Source organism: Bison bison, unplaced genomic scaffold (genome assembly GCF_000754665.1).
Source record: "Bison bison bison isolate TAMUID 2011002044 unplaced genomic scaffold, Bison_UMD1.0 scf7180017864148, whole genome shotgun sequence".
Classification (NCBI taxonomy): Eukaryota; Metazoa; Chordata; class Mammalia; order Artiodactyla; family Bovidae; genus Bison; species Bison bison.
Genome location: NW_011494720.1, coordinates 8,024,952 through 8,041,538, shown reverse-complemented (window position 1 = coordinate 8,041,538; position 16,587 = coordinate 8,024,952). Strand labels below are relative to the sequence as shown.

Here is a 16,587-nt window from a genome sequence, read left to right as displayed (position 1 = left end):
GCCTCCCCCACACTGGGGGCTGGGACCGCGGGGGCCGGGGCGGGAGGAGGCCTGGGCTCAGAGGCAGGTCCGGCTGTCCGCCTGCCTTGTGTTCGAGTGCCCATCTGCTGGACAGAATGAGCCAAGGGGACGGCAGGTTTCAGATTGGGGTTTAACACCTTTAATTCCTTATTGGGAAAAGAGTTGTCAGTTGCATTGGAGCAACAGAACCTGTACTGTATCGTGTGTCTGGTTGGAGAGGAGCATCCCCCTCTTTGCGCATGTGAAAACAGGTGTGAGCTTCTCCTTTGTCCGTGAAAACAGTCTCCCAGCCGGCTCGTGATTTTCGTGATTTTCATGTGAATTTACCACCCCTCTGCGTGCCTTGCCAGAGGAGGAGCCGAGGTGCGTGAGTGCTCAGCCCTGTTCACGTCTTTGCACCCTGTGAACCGTAGCCCATTAGGCTCCTCTGCCCATGGGATTCTCCAGACAAGAATACTGGAGTGGGTTGCCATTTCCTCCTCCAGGGGATCTTCCCCACCTAGGGACTCAAACCCAGGTCTCCTGTGTCTCCTGCATTGGCAGGCAGATTCTTTACCACTGAGCCACCTGGGAAGCCCCTAAAACACATTATCTTACTTTAAAATTCTGACCTAGTATACAACTGTTTAAAAGAGTCTCATTATTGTAGAGTGCTAATGTGATTCCCATATTGAAACTGACTAATGAATTCCCATTATACGTAGTGGAGTGTGGTCAGGTCTGGTTCCTTTAGGTTCACCTCATTATTGTAGAGTGCCAATGTGACTCCCATGTTGAAACTCACTTACGAATTCCCAATATAGATAGTGGAGTGTGCTTATGTCTGGTTCCTTTAGGTTCTGACATTTTAGAAATCTAATTGCATCTTCATGCCATAGCTTCAAATGGAGTAGCGTTTGAAGGAGCAACATGAATTATTAAATTTATCATCTACGCCAGCCACATGGTTCTTTGTGTGTATATAAGGGGTGAGGGTACCTGGACAAAATTAAACTTTTATCACTGCTGCCCCCTTCAGACACAGCAGAATGTTAGAAAGGGTTTCAGCCTGGGAAAAAACACTGCCCTTTTGGGGGTAGATTTTAAATGACTAACTGCACACCCGCACCGCACATTCCTATGGGATTTTGCTGCCTTCAGAGAATATCGCCTTTAATAAAAGTGTGTGATCTGGGGGAGAATAGAAAGGCAGTAACGATGGCAAAACACGGTGGTTTTCTCCAGTCTGCGAGTCTTTTGGGTTTGCGTGGTGATGCATTTAAGCCCTGGACCTCCGCTTCTCACGGGACCGTTCTCACGTTTGTCATGTGAAGCACGTAATCCCACTGTGTTTCCGTGGCACCACTGCAAACACAAGAGCTCGCTTTTTCCAGGTACACTTAAAACAACCGATTATATCAGGGAAACCGGACAGGATAATAAAGAGGAGAGTTGGGACGCCAAAGCCCGATTTCTTTAAAAAAAAAAAAACAAACGAAAAAACAACCCTGGATAAGTGGACCAAAACATGCAGATGAATGGTCCCAATCTTCTGAGTAAACGTATCACTTTAAACTGTGAAAGTTCATGCTATATTTCCGCATTGTGACAGATGTGTAAAGTAACACACTACTGATGGAGCATAAGCCCCAGCCCCTGTGAGGGGTGTGAGGAGGCTGGGGGCGCGTCAAGCACACACACGTCTAGTCCTGCAGAGCCGCTTGGGCTCATTCACGTGGTGTTCATGAGTGTCTGGCTGTCATGAGTTCTCCTGTCTCAACCTTGGTCTCAAGATGGTTGACTGTGTGCAGTTAGTGAAACATGCATACACTGATCACAGTTACCTTGACTTTGTGCTTTTGGGGGTTGCCTGAGAGTGTTAGTGCCTCCCTGAATTCGAACTGGGGCCAGTTAGCTGTTCCTTCTGACGGGGCTGGTGGGGAGACGCCTGCTTCCCGCTGCCCGGCCCGTGGTCAGAAGAGCCTTGCCCCCTCTCCGGCTTGCCGGCTGTGTTCCAGGTCCTGCGCCAGATTGCATGATCACCAGTGTGCTGGACTCGGGAAAGTTCCTAGAAAGATCAGGCCAGGTGACACTTGGCACCACGTCCCGGAGCTGCTGAGGGTGATTTTAAGTCCTGTGGCGGGAAGGGCAGTTTTGCAGGTTGCACAGACCCTCCTGATAACACTTAATTTTTAAGAAGTTCATTTTCTATGTATCACTGGGTTGTCACATCTTAACCTTAGTAATAAGTATTCATTTTGCAGATTATTGCTTTTTCAAAGAGTTGTGTGAACTTTGAGTCAAATGTGAACCTGCTCAGAACCTTAAAATAGCTTCCCCTCCCCCCTAAATTCCTGTTAATAAGTTTGCAAAATGGTTAAACATGGTGTGGTGATCACTTTTTTATGTTAATTATTAGCATTGGTCTTAGGAGGTGACTTTTTTTCTCTTCCTCAGATTTAGAGGTGATCAAGGTTTAGAAGTTAAGAGTCTGAAGTGTGAGCCTCTGGTCTCTTGTATTCATCTCAACCGGGGTAGAAGCTTTGGGCCCACATCGTCTGGTCGTTCAGTCTCTGAGTCAGTAAATAATAGAGAAAGGCCTGTGAGGTCCAGCGTTGGTCAGCGCCCATCTCCCCACTGTAGTCTCAGGTGTGGCATCCTCGGTAGGCTTCTGAGTGTAACCCGGAGCTGCGTTTGTTACAGAATGTTTGCGTTTGGGGCTGCTTTTCACATCTCTCATATGTGCCCTTGGAACCATAATTGAGAGAGAGAGACTTGCTTTATTTTGTGCTTCATAACAGCCATTTCGTGACTTCTTTAAAATATTGCTGTCAGGAAAAGGAAGAAACTTGGGCTTTATGTTTTGATAAACTTGAAGTCTCTAAAATGTGCCTAGTCTTGCTTCTTAGTAAACTTCATTTCTTGAATGTGTAGACTTGAGATTGGAGAGGAAACTTTTTAAAACCTGGAGCATTGTGCCTCCCTTCTCTATGTTATGTTGGGCAGAGACCCTTTAAGACGGACTGGATGTATGTATCCATCGTCACAGTTTTGAGCCTTAGGGAAAAAACTAAGTGAACAAAAATTAGTCTTTACGACTTCGAGTCTATGTATCCAGCCAGGGCCTCACCATGTTCAGAACTTACGTCAGGAGGCTAAATAATACAGTTAATCTGTGTCCTTGTTACATTTCCATCTGAGTGGGATGAGTTTGGAATATATGTCTATCTGCTGTTTCTGTATTTCACTTGAAAAATGGTGAGAAGCAAACATTTCTTAAGTACCATAGTTGCTGTGAAATTTTCCTCCAGGGCTGTGATATAAAGTAGATAGATTTGTATGTTTTTCGTATGCTAGTGAGTTCTGGGTTTTTTCAAGTGATAGATTTGAAAATTGCCTGTAAGTAAATGTTTTTAAACCACCAACTGTATGGCAGCTTCGATGACATTTTCCCAGCCTTCCTGTCCTGGTAATGCTGCCGTGTTTTTCCTGCCTTCATAACTATCCTTTTGGATTCCTGCACAGCACTCTGTCCTCCTGGGCGTGTCTTCAGCCATTTGCCCGCCTCCCTTCACTGTTGAGGTCTCTCAAGTTGCTGTACATAGCCTTCTCTCCTATTACCTGCAGACTTGGTGTGGGTTCCCCAGGGGCGGCTCCCCGCCCGTGGGGCTTCACAGACCTGTGGGTAGGGGTCAGAATGTGAGATGGTGTGTGTGTGCAAAGTGTATTAACAGTCATCAAAGTATCTTTGTAGAAAAACAGCTTAGACCTAAGTGTGAGTGTGCTTTTTTTAAAGCCACGAGGACACGTTTGAATCCAAGCTGCATATGTGTGCAGAGCTGGGTGTGTGTGTGTGTGTGGTGACAGACGTGAGCTCAGATGTGGAGGCTGGATGTGTGTGTGTGGTGACAGACATGAGTTCGGGTGTGGAGGAGGAACACTCTTGCCGCGTTGCTCGGGACCTTTGGGTTTCGGTGGAAGACTTGGGCTACATCTACAAGAACACCCGGTTAAGCATGATGTGTTTTGTTTTTTTTTTTTTTTCAGATCAACGTCCGAGTGACCACCATGGATGCGGAGCTGGAGTTTGCCATCCAGCCAAACACCACAGGAAAGCAGCTTTTTGATCAGGTTGGTCTCTGCGCACTTCAGAGGGTTCCCAGTTAGAAAAGAGCATCTGAATCCCTTTGTTTGCTGAGCACAGTCATTACCTCCATCCGCAGCTTGCTCCTCTTGGTGGAGCTGACCGCCAGCGGGACCCGTGCTCCCCAGGGGTGCTCCCTGTCCACAGTCCCCGAGGAGAAGGGACCCCATGCAGTCTTCCTGAGCCAGGGCCTCACCTGCGAGCCCTGCCTGCTGCCTCTCCCACGGGGGTCTCCACAGTCCCCCTGGCTGTTTCCTGCCACCTGGTGCAGGGCGGGGGAACAGGGCACAGTGAGGAGCCAGGCTAGCATCTCCCAGCCCTCCCTGCAGCTGCAGCATCCCGAGCCCCTCGGGTGCCAGCATGCACCTCTCCCTTTTAACAAGAGCAGCGAACCACTGTGAGGGCCATGATAATTCTTCGATGGAACAATTCCTGAGCTTTAGGCAGAGCGAGACCTACTTTTCCGGGCTCCATAGATTCTGCGCTGGGACTGAGGGCCCAGTAGGGGCGACAGGGCTTGGCTGGGTGTGTGCATTCCCGGCCACCTGCTCCGTTGGCAGCCTTCCTGAGAGGCCTTGCCGGTGGTCAGGCGCTGCTTCGCACCCCAGCACCGACCTGGAAATTGGAGTGGAGTTTTGGCAAATGTAGAAGCTGGAGGTGACTTACCGGGGTCTGGTGGGGTCTCCCTTTCATCGTCCCCAAATTTCCCCGAACCAGTGAGCAGGTCTGCCCAAGGGCTCCGCCAGGTGCAGGGCCGGGACACTGAGTGGACAGGACGTGGCTTCCCGCGGGTCAGACCCAGGCCAAGGCTGCAGTTGGTGGATGGAGCGGAAGGGCTGGCAGGGAGCGGGGATGGCTGGGCCACGTGGGGCTTTCTCCGGCAGCCTTGAAGCTGCTCAGAGAGGAAGGCGGGGCAGGTTTCCTATCCAGACCTTGAGGTGGAGGGAGGTTTGGCTTGTGGGGAATTAGAAACTAGCAGTGAGGGGGTTGGAGGAAACCTGATCTGGGAACCGGCCTCCTGCACTTGCTACCATGGAAACCAGACCTGGGGCTTCACCCGAGTCTCGGGGGTAAGCCCTGATGGGGGTCAACACGGCCTTTGTGTCTTTCACAATGAGGAGTCCCGGGTAGAGACCTTCCTCCCCTTTTCTGGGTGTGTGGAGGGAGGGATGAGTGGGTCTGTCCCTGGCCCGGCAGTGAACAGACGGGGCCTCCAGCAAGCATCCGCCCCCTCCTGCCAAAGCCAGTGAGGAAGCAGGCTCAGGGCAGACTTCAGTATTGATATCGGATTTGTCACTTGCGGTGTGTACAGTCCTCTTTCAAGTTTGATAGAAGTCATATGTTTGAAGAATGGTAACCTTTTTTTTTTTTTTCCAAGGCTTAATGTTACGTGTCATAGAATTTATACAGCAAAATCCTAGGACTCGGTTTTGATGATATTCAGCAAGTGTCCACAGCAAATTGCTTTTGGGCTTCAAGGCACAAAAATAACCAGCGTGGGACTCTCTCTCTGACCGACCACGGGAGACTTTTTTCCCTAGTACTAGAGAGGATTTGTCCCAGGGACGGGGGAGCCTGGTGGGCTGCCGTCTATGGGGTCACACAGAGTCGGACACGACTGAAGCGACTTACCAGCACCGGAGAGGATTTGAAACGGAAACTCTCCCTATGACCTAGGGCTGAATTCTCCCTTCCTGTATCAGAATTTCACATTTCTGGGGGTGGTTAGAGTCAGTCTCGGCACATGTAAAGCTGAGCACCCCCTCATCCCTGGAAGCTTGCTGCCTCTGCACGTGGGCACCCCTGGTGGGAGCAGCCACACCTGGGGCACACACACCTTTGCTGGTGACCCCGTGTGTCTCTGTGTGCCCCCTGCAGCCCACCGGGCTGTCTTTACTCTGGAAGCTGCGATGGGGGCCAGAGCAGTAAGGGTGACATTATAAGCTTTGTTATCCCTAACACTGTTGAAACGTGTATGAAAGCAAGTGTTTCAAGGACTTCACTGGCGGTCCAGTGGTTAGGACTCGGGACTTTCAGTGCTGTGGGCCCAGGTTCGATTCCTGGTCAGGGAACTAGGAGCCTAGACACCGTGTGGCCTAAAATCAAAAAGGACTGAATGGTTGGTGTCTGTTGGTAACTGGCAGCGTAGGGGAGGCTGCCCGGTGTGACGAAGCCAGCGCCTCGCTCTTGTGGAGGGTCTGCTGCACCACGTGGCAGGGCTCCCGGGCCAGTGCTCCTCCAGAGAGCGCCTCGTGACAGCCCAACCCCGTCCCTTTCCTACAGGTGGTTAAGACCATCGGCCTTAGGGAAGTGTGGTACTTTGGCCTCCAGTATGTGGATAACAAAGGATTTCCTACATGGTTGAAACTTGATAAAAAGGTAAGTCAGAGTTAACTATTTACAGGCTATTAATTGGGTTTGGTCTACTCTGTTGACATTGAAACTCTGTCTTTTGTTTTTTGTCCCTTTCTATTTGTGTAAAAGTCTTTATAGACAGAAAGGTTGCTGGTTTCAGGTAAACGGGGATAGTGGCTGGAAATTAGACCCTGGTCTTTCTCCTTACCGGAGTACGTGATGCATAATCGCTTAGTTGACCTTAGTTTTGTTTTTTTTTTCCTCCCCAACGAGACTGTTAATCTTAAAAACCATGAATCATCCAGTGTTTTGTAAGTCTTGTTACTGATTTGTTTGGGCCTGTGATAGAGTTCCTTCCAACTCTACAGTCTGGATAATTCCATTAACAATTACAAAGAAAAGCAGTAAGCTAAGTGTCTTTTCTCCAGACCGTTTCTCCCTTTTCTCCAAGTCCTGCTTTCCTCCCGTATTACTGCACCTGGCAGGAGGGCAGTAGGAGGCATGCAAGAGCAGGGGAGGCCGTGAAGAATTACGGAAAGCGAGGCCGTGGTTCTGGGCTGGCCCAGCCCTATGGACAGAGGCCAGATTCACGGGTCACTTGGACAGGCCCTGGGAGTTACAGCATCGCTCCCCCTTCCCCGCCCCCCGCAAACCAGGGCTGGGGCTCTTGTGAGGGCATCACAGGAGTCTCACCTGCCTTCTGTCTTCCATGCTAAAAAGGTGACTTTCAGAGTCACCATTACCTTTTGAAAACTGGCCTGCCAGACCCTTTGAGCCAGTGGTTCAGCTTGTGCCGGGCTGGCGGGTCTCTGTCTGTGGGTGGACCTTGTAATGAGGGTCTGGCTTCCACCCACCCAGGTGTCCGCCCAGGAGGTCAGGAAGGAGAGCCCGCTGCAGTTCAAGTTCCGGGCCAAGTTCTACCCCGAGGACGTGGCCGAGGAGCTCATCCAGGACATCACGCAGAAGCTCTTCTTCCTGCAAGTGAAGGAGGGCATCCTCAGCGACGAGATCTACTGCCCGCCCGAGACCGCCGTGCTCCTGGGCTCCTACGCCGTGCAGGCCAAGTTCGGCGACTACAACAAGGAGCTGCACAAGGCGGGGTACCTCGGCTCCGAGCGGCTCATCCCCCAGAGGTCAGCCGGTGGGCCTCGAGGGTGGCGGGTTAGCAGGGTCAGCAAGCAGGGCTGGTGGGGGGTTGGGTTCTCTGCAGGGCCTGGACTCTGTCAACAGCCCCCGCTGCAGCGCAGTGCTCCCCCAGGCCCCGATCCCCACCCCCGAATGGGGCCTGCGGCAGAGATACTCAGCAGGGCGGGGCCGTCCTCACGGGCGTGATGTGGCTTCTTGGCTCTCCCTGGTAGATGATAAGTTGGCCCCTATTAAATCTCTTTTATTTACTAGTGGTCACATAATTGACCCCTTTTGGAAGAAGAGGCTGCTTAGAATAAAATACCTTTTCAAAATTTTTCCAGAAGACAAGGCTCTTCTCATTCCAGGTTCTTAATTGTCCAGTTCTGTTAATTGTCAGAAATGTTGCATATTAGGAAGTAGATGGTTTTATTTGGGAGAAAAAAAAAAGTCACCGTTTGGGTGAGGCTGGGCCGTGGCCGGTCACTTGCCTCTCCCAGCCTTTGGGGTGATTGACGGCCCTGTGCCCTCTTCCTTTGCCACCCAGAGTCATGGACCAGCACAAGCTCACCAGGGACCAGTGGGAGGACCGGATCCAGGTGTGGCATGCAGAACACCGCGGGATGCTCAAGTGAGTGCCAGGCTGGGCTCTGTCCTCTCAGGGGAGACTCTGGTTAGGGTCCTTCAGGGGACTCGGTGACCCGCTCGGAGCCGCTGGTGGCTGGTTCCTGGCAGGGAAGGTGTAACAAGCTGCCAGTGAGGTTTCTTCTTAAAGCCAGGTGTTCAAGGAAAGAAAAACTTGTGTCTGAGATGCTTCAATTTCATCCTGGGGGCCAGAGCGTTATTCACAGACCATCAGGCGCGCTGTTTCATTCAAGGTGCATAAGGTGGTTGTCTTTAAAAGGGTGTCAGTGTTGAAAAAGATCCCGAGAGAGAAACACTTGTTATTAAAGAAGCACCAGAGGGGTGTGTGGGACGTCTGTCCTGTCGTCGTCCTTTCAGGCACTGGCAGCAGCTCTAATGATGTCCTGGCCACTGCAGTTCATGGGCAGTTTGGGCCTCGGAGACCGTGTGTCCTCGGCCTTTCCTCTCTGATGCAAGCATCTTCTGTGCTCCTAGTGAGGTGGATCGGGGAGGGCAGAGGCGGGGCAAGCTCCTGGGGCCCCCTGAGGCATCACGTGGGCGGCCAGGAGACAAGATCATGCCCAGCGACGAGGTTTTACAGGGACGTCCTCTGCGTCCAGAGGAACCAGCGTGATCCAGTTCAGTCCTTTGCTAACATGTGAAGGGTGTCAGCGGTCGGTGTCCAGGACGGCTGGGGGTCTGCTCGGGTCACAGGCTGGCAGAGGGGCCGCGGTGGAGGCGCTGGTGTAATAGCCGCATGCGGCTCACGCCCGTGTCCGCTCTCCCCACGTAGGGACAGCGCCATGCTGGAATACCTGAAGATCGCCCAGGACCTGGAAATGTACGGGATCAACTATTTCGAGATAAAAAATAAGAAAGGAACAGACCTTTGGCTCGGCGTTGATGCCCTTGGACTAAATATCTATGAGAAAGACGATAAGTGAGTCAAACTTTATATTATCTTCTGTTGGTGGGGTATTTGGGCCTGGAAACAGTGCAGGGAGTGGCAGATACGCACGTGGGTTACTGTCAGAGTGTTTACCTAGCAACTGATCGGCCAGCGTCTGCCGCTCAAGGGCTTCGCGGCTGTGACGTGGCCGTGTGGGAGGTTGGTTCAAAGGCGCGTGTGCTTTCTCTCCTGTTATTTCTCTCTCAGCCTATCAGCCCATGTAGCATGTGCTGAGGGGCCCAGCAGGGGGACCACCAGGTCCATGACCTCACAGGCTCTGGAGCTTGTGAAAGACAGAGCTGCAGGAGGGCACCCCGCCCCCTCCTCTGAGGCTGCCCACAGCTACCAGCTGGCAGTGGTGGGCAGTTTGAGGTTTGTGCTAATCTGGCCAAGAATATTTGTGATCCTACTGAGATCTTAAGATTCTGTAAACAATAGCTTTTATGTACAGACAATTTAGCTAAATCCTCAACTTGTGGGAGGTATCCGATTGCCTCTCAGAGTGTTAATGTTTGTTGACTGGGCTCTTCTGCAATGCAGGGCTGCCCACCCCCCGCCACCTTCCTTTGCCCATCCCTGTGGTTACGAACTCTGCACAGATGCCTTTTTCCTGCCAAGGAGCTGGATTCACAGAATAAGATTGTTCTGACTGAGCGAGGGCAAGTTTTCCACGGCAGGTCCCTGCTCCTTGGTCTTGGAGTGGCAACTCCCCCGTCTTACCTGCTCCCATGTTAGTGGTCTCGGCGCTCCCATGCCCCAGGTACGCTGCCCCCCACCCGCCACGATCACGAGCAGACCAGCACTGCTTTTAACAGACGATGTTGTATGTAGCGTGGTTTGGTCACTCAGTGTGTCCGACTCTTTGCGACCCCATGGCCTGTAGCCCGCCAGGCTCCTCTGTCCATAGGATTCTCCAAGCAAGAATACTGGTTGCCCTTTCCTCCTCCAGGGGATGTTCCCAATCCAGGGATCGAACCTGTTTCTCCTGCATTGGCAGGCAGGTTCTTTACCACTGAGCTGCCAGGGAAGCCCAGTATCATCTGTAGAATCTGCTGTAATCCCAGCATGCTTGTCAGAACCCAGGGTGCAGAACCCTTGCTCCTGGGGGGTGGGGTCTGTGTAGGACACTCCCCGCCCCTGGGCCGAGCCCCCAGAGTGGATGGAGGAGCGCCGTTATCCACCCACCAGAAGGCGTGGTGTCAGTCAGACGACTCTAGTTACACTTAGGCTGTGGCTTGCTTAGCAGAGGAGCGCAGGGACTCATCTGAGGACCCAGAAGTGAGTCCCTGAGGACTTGCGATGCACTCCTTCCACTGGACCCAGACGTAACCAGCCTGGATGAGTCAGGGTCTCAGGACCAGTCCTAGGGGAGCACCACGGCCTCATGGTAACATGCGTGGGAAACCGCCTCTGCTCTGAACTTGGCTCCTGAATGAGCAGATCTTGTAACATAGCCACAGCCAGGGCTGTCCCAACAGGTTTTTCAAGCTGCAGGACACTGCCAGGGGCAAAAACTTGCTGCTGTCAGCTCATCACCACGCCTTCCCACCCACATAAATGCCCATTTCCTCCGAGGAGAAACCTGAGTGAGCCGCTTGGCTCCCCCAGCCCTGCCTCCCCTCCGGCTCCCACCCACCCCTCAGCTGAGCTGTGGAACGAGTGGCCTCCTGAAGAAGACCCTGGGGGGTGTGGGGCGCGTCTTGCTGCCCCCCGCTCTTGCGGGCAGGTCCCTTAGTTCTTCCGTAGTCAGAGCTGTGCTCCTTTGAAGCAAATATTGTCAAGTCCCTTCCTCGGATGAGCAAGTGATTGTGGCTGGGTGTGAGGACTGCGGTGACAACGCTTAGCTGTGGTCAAGTTGTGTTAAAGGCTGACCCTCAGCCGTGGAGCTGCCGGTGGAGCACCATGAGGACCTGGAGCGCCGCTCAAGGGAGAAATCTGCTCTGTCCAGTGCGTGTTGGGTGATAGAGACCTGGTGCACCTTGCAGATACGGGCTAAGTCACTTCAGTCGTGTCTGACTCTCTGCAATCTCATGGATTGTAGCCCTCCATTCTCCTCCGTCTCTGGGATTTTCCAGGCAGGAATACTGGAGTGGGTTACCATTTCCTCCTCCAGGGGAATTTCCTGACCCAGGCATCGAACCCGCATTTCCTGTGGCTCCTGAATTGCAGGCAGATTGTTTACTGCTGAACCACCAGGGAAGCCCTGCAGATAAGCAGGTGTCTTTACTGAAAAGCTTATCCTTTTTCGTATTAAACATGCTGGGATGGGGGATATTTCTTGGGGTCCCTTTTCCATTGTGTGTATAACAGTCAAGTGGGAGCGCGTAGGGCAGGAAGCATTGTCTTTCTGTAAACCCTTGATTCAGAGAGGAGAGGGCGTGGGGTGGACTTCGGCTGCTGACGCCGGCGTCAGCCTGGGGCAGGGAAGGTTGAGATTAGCTGTGTGGCCTCTTCTGGCCAAAAACAAAACCAGAAGATCAGAGGAGCCTGATCTGCCGTGAGCTCTTGGGCCTTCTGGAAGCCCTCTTTCCCCAGCCCCGTCCTTCCCAGAGCTTACTCCTTGGGGCCTCTGTGTGTGGGTCGTGGCTGCAGCAGGAGGGGATGGGGACGAGATGAAGGCCGGTGTCTCTCCCCTTACATTGCTCACCCATGCATGCTTGTAATCACACATCCTGATTTCCATTTCTGTTGATGAACGTTAGAAATGTTTCACCCATTTAAAAATACATAATTCTTTCCAGTTTCTAAAAATTTTGCTCCCGGGCAGGTATTCTCTTCAGTGGGGAGGGGCACTGGTGTTACATCTTTGTCCTTATTTATCTTTGATGACTTAACCTGTGTATCCGAGGAGAGCAAAAAAGGGATTTTATGATTCGTGAGTTTTGTGGATTCACAGGTATATCAGGATCACCATTGTCAGACCATCCTCTCCTTTCTGTCTTTGGTACCCCAATTTGAACACAAAACAGATTTTATTTTTTGAATAGCTAGGTTTCTGACACAAGTTTGTTTCCACAAGGACCCCTCCGGAAAGAGTTAGAGCACCGCTTGGAAGAGGTTTAAAAGCCCAGCTCTGATTGGCCGAGAAGAGAGTTTGGACACGTGATTGGGGGCGCCTTGGTGGCTGTTAACGTGGCAGAGTAGGCAGCAGAAACAGGGTGCTGGGAGTTTTCGGATGCTCCGGCCCTGCAGAGAGGGTTGGTCCCTCCTGATGGGGAGGGCAGGGCCTGGTTAACCGACTTCCTCCACGTAGAGGGCAGACCTTTAGGCTCATCCCTGCCCAGGGAGGTGACTCGGTGGTTCTGCCTGCTCTTCCCCGTCTCTGAGGCCCAATTTTGATCTCAAGCCCATCCTCCCACCAGACCTTTCTAAACTCCTCCAATGAAAATTTTCAAATGAACTACAACACAGGAAGTATCTTACAGTGAATCCCACATGCCTGCAACCAAGGTTCCACCGCTGGCATTTAACCCCTTGCTTTGTGACGCCTCCCCCTGTCCACATGTCACTGCCCTCTGTCCCCACACCCTCCTCTACATTTCAAAGTAGATTGCAGGCATCTGTATACTCGCCCCAAAGTGCCTATTAGTTACTAGAGTTCAGTCTGTTTTGTGGCTTCCCAGGCGACTTGGTGGTAAAGAATCTGCCTGCCAGCGCAGGAGACGCGGGTTCGATGCCTAGGTCGGCAAGATCCCCTGGAGAAGGAAGTGGCAACCCACTCCAGTATTCTTGCCTGGAGAATTTCATTGACAGAGGAGACTGGCTATAGTCCATGGGGTCATAGTTAGACACAACTTAGCGACTGAGTAGTAGTATGGTTTTTTTTTTTTTTAAGTAAAAATTTAAACGAAATTCACAATTCTTGAGTGCTCATTTGCTGATATTAGACACACACATGCCTGTAAACTCCTGTCACAGTGTGGAACGTCATCATCACCGTCTGCTTCGTGTTTTGAATTTTTTTTTTGGCTGTATCGAACAGCACGTGGGATCTCAGTTCACCGACCAGCGATCTAACCTGCACCCCCTGCATTGGAAGCTCAGTCTTTAACCCCTGAACTGCCAGGGAAGTTTCCAATTTAAATGTTTTTAACCATTTTTTCACTTTGAAACCATTTCAGACTTCAAAAAGTTTCCAAAAATAGTTAAGTGCAAAGAATTCCCATATGCCTTTCCCCAGATGTTGTTCAGTTGCTCAGTCGTGTCCGACTCTTTGTGCCCCCATGGACTGTCGCCCACAGGCTCCTTTCTCCATGGGATTTCCCGTACCTCCTGCCTTGCTTGGCAAGTGGATTCTTTACCACAGAGCCGCCCGAGAAGCCTCTCCTCACGTGTTAGCATCTCACATAAAACAGGGTCCAGGTATCACAGTCAGTGTGTTCACCCTGATACTCGATGCTCTTAACAGTCTGTGGACGGTCTTCCCATGATTTCAGTTGTCCACTCATGTCCCTTTTCTGCCCAGGATCTGCCTGGAATCCCACCTACATTCAGTCGCCACCCTTACCTCCCCGCCTACCCCCCACCCCCAGTCTCCTTCCATCTGGGACAGTCCCACAGTCTGTCTGTCACAGCCTTGACACCTGTGAAGAGTACTGACATTGACTCTTGAGAAAATCCCTCACCTCGGATCTGATCCTGTCCCACGATAAGATCTGAGGTTTGCACTTTGGGCAAGAATCCCACAAAAGTGCTGCCCTGCCCTACCATGTGGCCTGTGATGGAATGTCCTGCTTTTGGTGTTGACTTGAATCTCAGGTCAAGGTGACATCTGCCTGGCTTCCTGCAAAGATACTCTCCTCCTTTTTGGGATCAATAAGTATATTTAGGGGAGAGTCCAGTGAATATCCTATGTATTATGCTTGCATCTATTAATTTACATCCATTGTTGAGACTTGCATGAAACAGTTATTACTGTGGTATTTGAGAAGTGATTTTTTTAAAGATAATCATTTTGTTTATAGATATTAATGGAATTCTACTGAAAGAAGCCACTTTCTCCTCTCCATTTATTGTTTAGTTACTGATATTAATATGGACTCATGGGTATGTGTTATTTTGTTGCTCAGATTGAGATTTGCTTTTTGGAGCTCCTTTGAGTTGGCTCCTATGCCCTCCTCTGACCGCAGATTTTCAAGTCACTTCTTCCTTTCTGGCACCTCCAGATGTCTCAGACCCTGCTCCAGCCCTGGGATTGGCTGTTTCTCCAAAGAGCTCTGATTCCCTGTTTTTCTCGAATTATACTTAAAAAAAATTTTTTTTCTGCCTAAGTAAGGATAGACTTGGGTTTCCGGGGGGCACAGTGAGTGGTAGAGAATCTGCCTGCCAGTGCAGGAGACATAACAGATGCGGGTTCGATCCCTGGGATGGGAAGATCCTTTGGAGTAGGACATGGCAACCCACTGCCATATTCTTTCCAGGATAATCCCATGGACAGAGGAGCTACAGTCTATGGGGGCAGAAAGAGTTGGACATAACTGAGCATATGCACAAAACAGACTTATAAATCATTTAGAAATCTTCTCTGTGGGTCTTTTTCTGTTTGTGTCCTGTAAGTAAACTCAAAGAAAAAAAAAGAAAAACCTTTGTCGGCTTACAATTATGGTCAAGAATTAAAGGAGGCTCTTTAACTCAAAAGTGAGTCAGAATTTTCACGTTAGGTGCTCATCTTTGTTCTAGAGTCATGTTTATGGAGACTCTAAATTGTTACATGAGGTTTTCAGTCGTACAAGGATAAACTTGGCAGGTACAGCAGAAAGCAGAAGCTGGAGGCTGTGGAGACGGGTTGCTCAGCTCTTGAGAGAAGCATGCCTGTCTAGCCTGAAGGTCCGAGTTTTCTGTGTTAGAAACTGTTTGGAGAGACCCAGATAAAACTAGGAGCCAGAGACCAAATCACTGGCTCCTGAAAGTCCAGGGCGTTGGAAGCCTGGTCCACAGTGCTGACTGTACGGCTGAGGCTGGTTCCAGCACCTCGCCCTTCCCAGCACGCTGGCCATGTGTTCTGGAGCAAAGTGTTCTGAAGCAGCTGATGCCTGCCTGGTGTCTCTCCTCCACGGCTTTTCAGTGGAAGGACGGAGGCTGACATCCATGGCAGGGACAGATGACGTGCCGAGTTCCTTTCCAGTATTCAGAGGCCTGTAAACAAAATGACTTTAAGTGATAGGGCTTCCCCAGTGGCTCAGCAGTCAAGAATCCACCTGCCAAGGCAGGAAACTTGGGTTTGATACCTGGGTTGGAAAGATTCCCCTGGAGGAGGAAATGGCAACCCACTCCAGTATTCTTGCCTGGGAAAGCCCATGGACTGAGAGCCAGGCGGGCTACAGTCCTTGGGTTTGGCAAAAGAGTCATTCATGACTTAACTACTAAACAACAACATTATATATTTCATATATGATGATTAACTGAACAAACTCCCTGTGTGCTTTTTTGAGTGCCGTGAAGCATGTTAACCAGATGTATTTGGGGCACTGGTGGTCTTATAGGAGAGCGCTTACAAAAGGATGCGTACCAGGAGGGCTTGGCCCCTAGACCACAGCCTGGCCAGTGCCCTGACTCCTGGGTCCCAGAAGAGGCTTAGGTGCCCTCTCCCGGCCTTCAGAGGCCACCCCCACTGCTTCGACCCGGCTTGCGTCGTCATAGCAGGACTACGTTGCCCATCTGTTTTTGGTTAAACATGCTGGTAGGCAGTGGAAGCCCTCTCTGCACTTCTTCTTTGCTAAACTGGAGGTTTATGGTACACAGGCACGGAGTGTTTTTGACAGCAGCATCTTTGAAAGATGCCTTGAGGATCTGTCCTTACTTCTGGAAAGGTATCCATGGTAAATGTGTTGCAAGAATAGGGTGGAGGACTCCTCCAGGCAAAAGCCAGAAAAGGGCTTCTGGTGCCTCCCAGAAGGAGAGGAGGGGCTTTGTTTCCCCTCTGGGGAGGTGGGATGGTGCCCTCCCATCCTAGTCACCCCGGTCGTGAGGAGGGTGGGGCTCTGTCTCCCAAGGGGAAAAAAGAAAGAATAGGGTGGAAATTATGAAGTTTGCAGAGCAATGTGGTCTTAAACTCATACAGTGACCCTTCCCAGGAATGCTAATTAAAACCCCAGAGTTTCGGCCAATGGTGGACGAGTCGTGATGGAGTAGGACCGCAGTGGGGCTCTCGTTAGGGTGTGTGATCCGAGCGCTGGCCTGGAACACGTCCAGGAAGGTGTCTGGCCAGCCAGGAGGACCTGCATCATGCAAATGAAAGCTAGAGGAGCCGAATCCACACCAAGCCTTCAGCTCAGCAAGATGTAACAATTATACATACACGAGCACCCAGCATCAGAGCAGCTAAAGACAAACATTTTCTGAAGGGAGAAACAGACAACTGCACAGTGACGGGGGCGGGGGGGGGCTGGAC

General features: G+C 51.2%; 1 protein-coding gene across 1 annotated transcript in view; it reads left to right on the top strand.

Moving 5' to 3' along the window:
* EZR (ezrin) overlaps positions 1 to 16,587 on the top strand; it is a 44,384-nt gene that overhangs the window by 19,467 nt on the left and 8,330 nt on the right. The window contains exons 2-6 of the mRNA XM_010840881.1: positions 4,048 to 4,131; positions 6,428 to 6,523; positions 7,358 to 7,632; positions 8,172 to 8,255; positions 9,042 to 9,188. Coding sequence (XP_010839183.1) covers positions 4,048 to 4,131; positions 6,428 to 6,523; positions 7,358 to 7,632; positions 8,172 to 8,255; positions 9,042 to 9,188 — 686 coding nt within the window. The remainder of the gene's footprint in view (positions 1 to 4,047; positions 4,132 to 6,427; positions 6,524 to 7,357; positions 7,633 to 8,171; positions 8,256 to 9,041; positions 9,189 to 16,587) is intronic.